This window comes from Cibotium barometz, chromosome 11, assembly GCF_041138505.1.
Source record: "Cibotium barometz isolate CiBa-2024 chromosome 11, ASM4113850v1, whole genome shotgun sequence".
Taxonomy (NCBI): domain Eukaryota; kingdom Viridiplantae; phylum Streptophyta; class Polypodiopsida; order Cyatheales; family Cibotiaceae; genus Cibotium; species Cibotium barometz.
In genome coordinates, this window is record NC_141056.1 from 49,761,067 (window position 1) to 49,763,334 (window position 2,268).

General features: G+C 47.6%; 1 protein-coding gene across 2 annotated transcripts; it reads right to left on the reverse strand.

The window, feature by feature from the left end:
- Positions 1-695: 695 nt before the first annotated feature.
- Positions 696-1,922, reverse strand: LOC147634285 (uncharacterized). Of its 2 annotated transcripts, XM_086804571.1 has the most exons (3): positions 1,705-1,921; positions 1,550-1,629; positions 696-1,450 (listed from the first exon to the last, which is right to left on the reverse strand). In XM_086804571.1, the coding sequence occupies exons 1-3, from the start codon at positions 1,777-1,779 to the stop codon at positions 775-777; spliced, it is 831 nt and encodes a 276-aa protein (XP_086660697.1). In that variant the 5' UTR covers positions 1,780-1,921; the 3' UTR covers positions 696-774. The 2 variants fall into 2 exon arrangements, with proteins under 2 accessions (XP_086660697.1, XP_086660696.1); XM_086804570.1 differs by having other exon boundaries at positions 1,550-1,922.
- Positions 1,923-2,268: the final 346 nt, after the last annotated feature.

A 2,268-nucleotide genomic window follows, 5' to 3' on the forward strand; every position in this document is an offset into this window, starting at 1 on the left:
TTACTAGCCAGATATGCGGAAGCTTGTTAATAAATTAGGTTGTTTAAGTCCCATGCTAAATAAATAGAAAATTAAGCTTGTCTTTTTATTTTGCCTTGCTACCATTGATAAGCATTAGAATAGTGGACATTGGTAATCACATAGTATTTAAACAAATTCTATACAACCATGTGCATTTTCTCTCTCTCTCTCTCTCTCTCTCTCTCTCTCTCTCTCTCACACACACACACACACACACATGTGCATGCACAGGTTTATTATCACACGTAGCGTGTACTGCACGTGAGACTCGACTTAGCTTTGAGTACGCATGCCGAAGTGCGAGTAGAGAGTAAGTCTAGGGTTCAAGGGTGAGTCGTCCAGGTCGAAGTATCATGGGTGGTTGTACTGTGGGCAAGCAGGCCACTACATATAGCCTGACAGGATGGGTGTCTCCACGTAGTCGTGCATGTCCGTAGTGACAAGAGCGTCACATTTATACACATTGCTTTATCATACAAGAAACAATTTTTTAGTGTATCTGCCTTTCTACTCCTGCACAAAAGTGTGTGTGTGTGTGTGTGTGTGTGTGTGTGTGTGTGAGAGAGAGAGAGAGAGAGAGAGAGGGAGAGAAGGGGGGACACGGAGGCGAGCTGATAAAGCACCGATAATATTATTCAAGTAGTGGGAAATGCACGTGGGCGGACCCAATCACGTAACAAGAGACAACAGCTTTATTTACAAGGACAAGCTACACAGTGGTTGCTCCAACGATCGCGTATCACGATTCACGACTCACGAGCGTAGGCCAAACCTGTCAAGGGCTGCCTCCATGTCAGCCAAGAGGCCCATGATGTCCACCACTCTGTCAGAGGTGCTACTGTCGCTGCTGGCCTCCACGTCTGGCGGCGCCGCTGAATCTGGCGGGCTTGGGATAGGGGCTCGGCAGCAAGGGCAGCAAGAGGAGGCGTGAGAGCGTTGGAGAAGCCAAGGAGAGAGGCAAATGCTATGGAAATTATGACGGCACGGAAGGCGGAACAGCGGCTGAGTTGGCGAAAGTTTCTCCAAACAGACTGGGCAGAGCTGTTCCTCCTCCTCTTGTGTCTCCTCCACGGTGGGAGGCCCGTCGCTAAATTGGCAGTAGTGGGTTTCTAGATCTAGCGGGGGGGCTAGAAAGGCAGCACTTGCTAAGTTAGGGCTATGGTGGTGATTGTCTGCGCCATGATTTTCTGCTTCATCTAGGTGATACTCTTCTTCGAAGCTGGCCCAAGTTTGGCTAAGTCGATCACTGCTATATGTAGCTGGGGCGCTATCAAAGCAGTAATGGCGCATCGCCGCCACCCCTTCTGCTTCCTCTTTGGTGGCTAACCATTCTCTGATTTTGGCCTCCATCACTCCTCCATGCCTCCAAAGCTCTCCATCATCATAATCCAGAAAATGCAGCTCATTCCCACAGTCAATGTGATCATCGCTAATTATTATCATACCCAAGCCATGTAATTAGTAAGCTAATCTCTTGCCTAATCCAAAGCCACCACCAAACAATGCAGTACAAACACATTAACCCAACCTTAGATGCGCAGCTCCGAGTGTTTCATCAATCAGCTCCCCCACGTCGATATCGCGTCCGCACGTGTGCACCTCAGCAAGCTGCAAAGCAAGGCGGGTCATGCCACACGTGTGCCACCGAGTGTCAAAACAACAAACAGGAGATGAAAGGCTCACTCTAGAGTGCAGGATTTGCCAAGGGCGAAGGCTCCCCCAAATACACCATAAGAAGCCTTCTCCACTAAGAGCCATATTACTGTGCAAGCCAGCTAACTGGAGAGATGATCTCTCTCTCTTTTAGAATCTAAAAGCTGAGACAAGTCGAACAAGAACTTAGAGGGGCCAGAGCAGGCCGCCCAAGAATCTCAAAGTGCAATCACCCACCACCCAAAAAGAGGCCCACGGACAATAACTGCCTGTCCAGCTTTTGATGAATACAACCACTCTTGGGGGTATCTAAAGGCTCCATCTAGTCAAAATAATTGCTTTTTTCACATCACCTGTCCAAAACCCACTTTAGCTATTATGTAGCAAGTGAGTAGGAAACCCATCCATATCTTAAGCTTTGAGAACATGAAAATCCAGCTAAAGCTCCCCATTTTTCTTTAGTTCAAATTTCAAGCCCACATAGGCCAAGGCATCTTTTGCACTCCTTACCTACCTACCAGACACATCAACAATGTGAGCTTGGAATTTTCTAATCTAGACACACTAAAGATACTCCATGGACCCCTTTTTTTT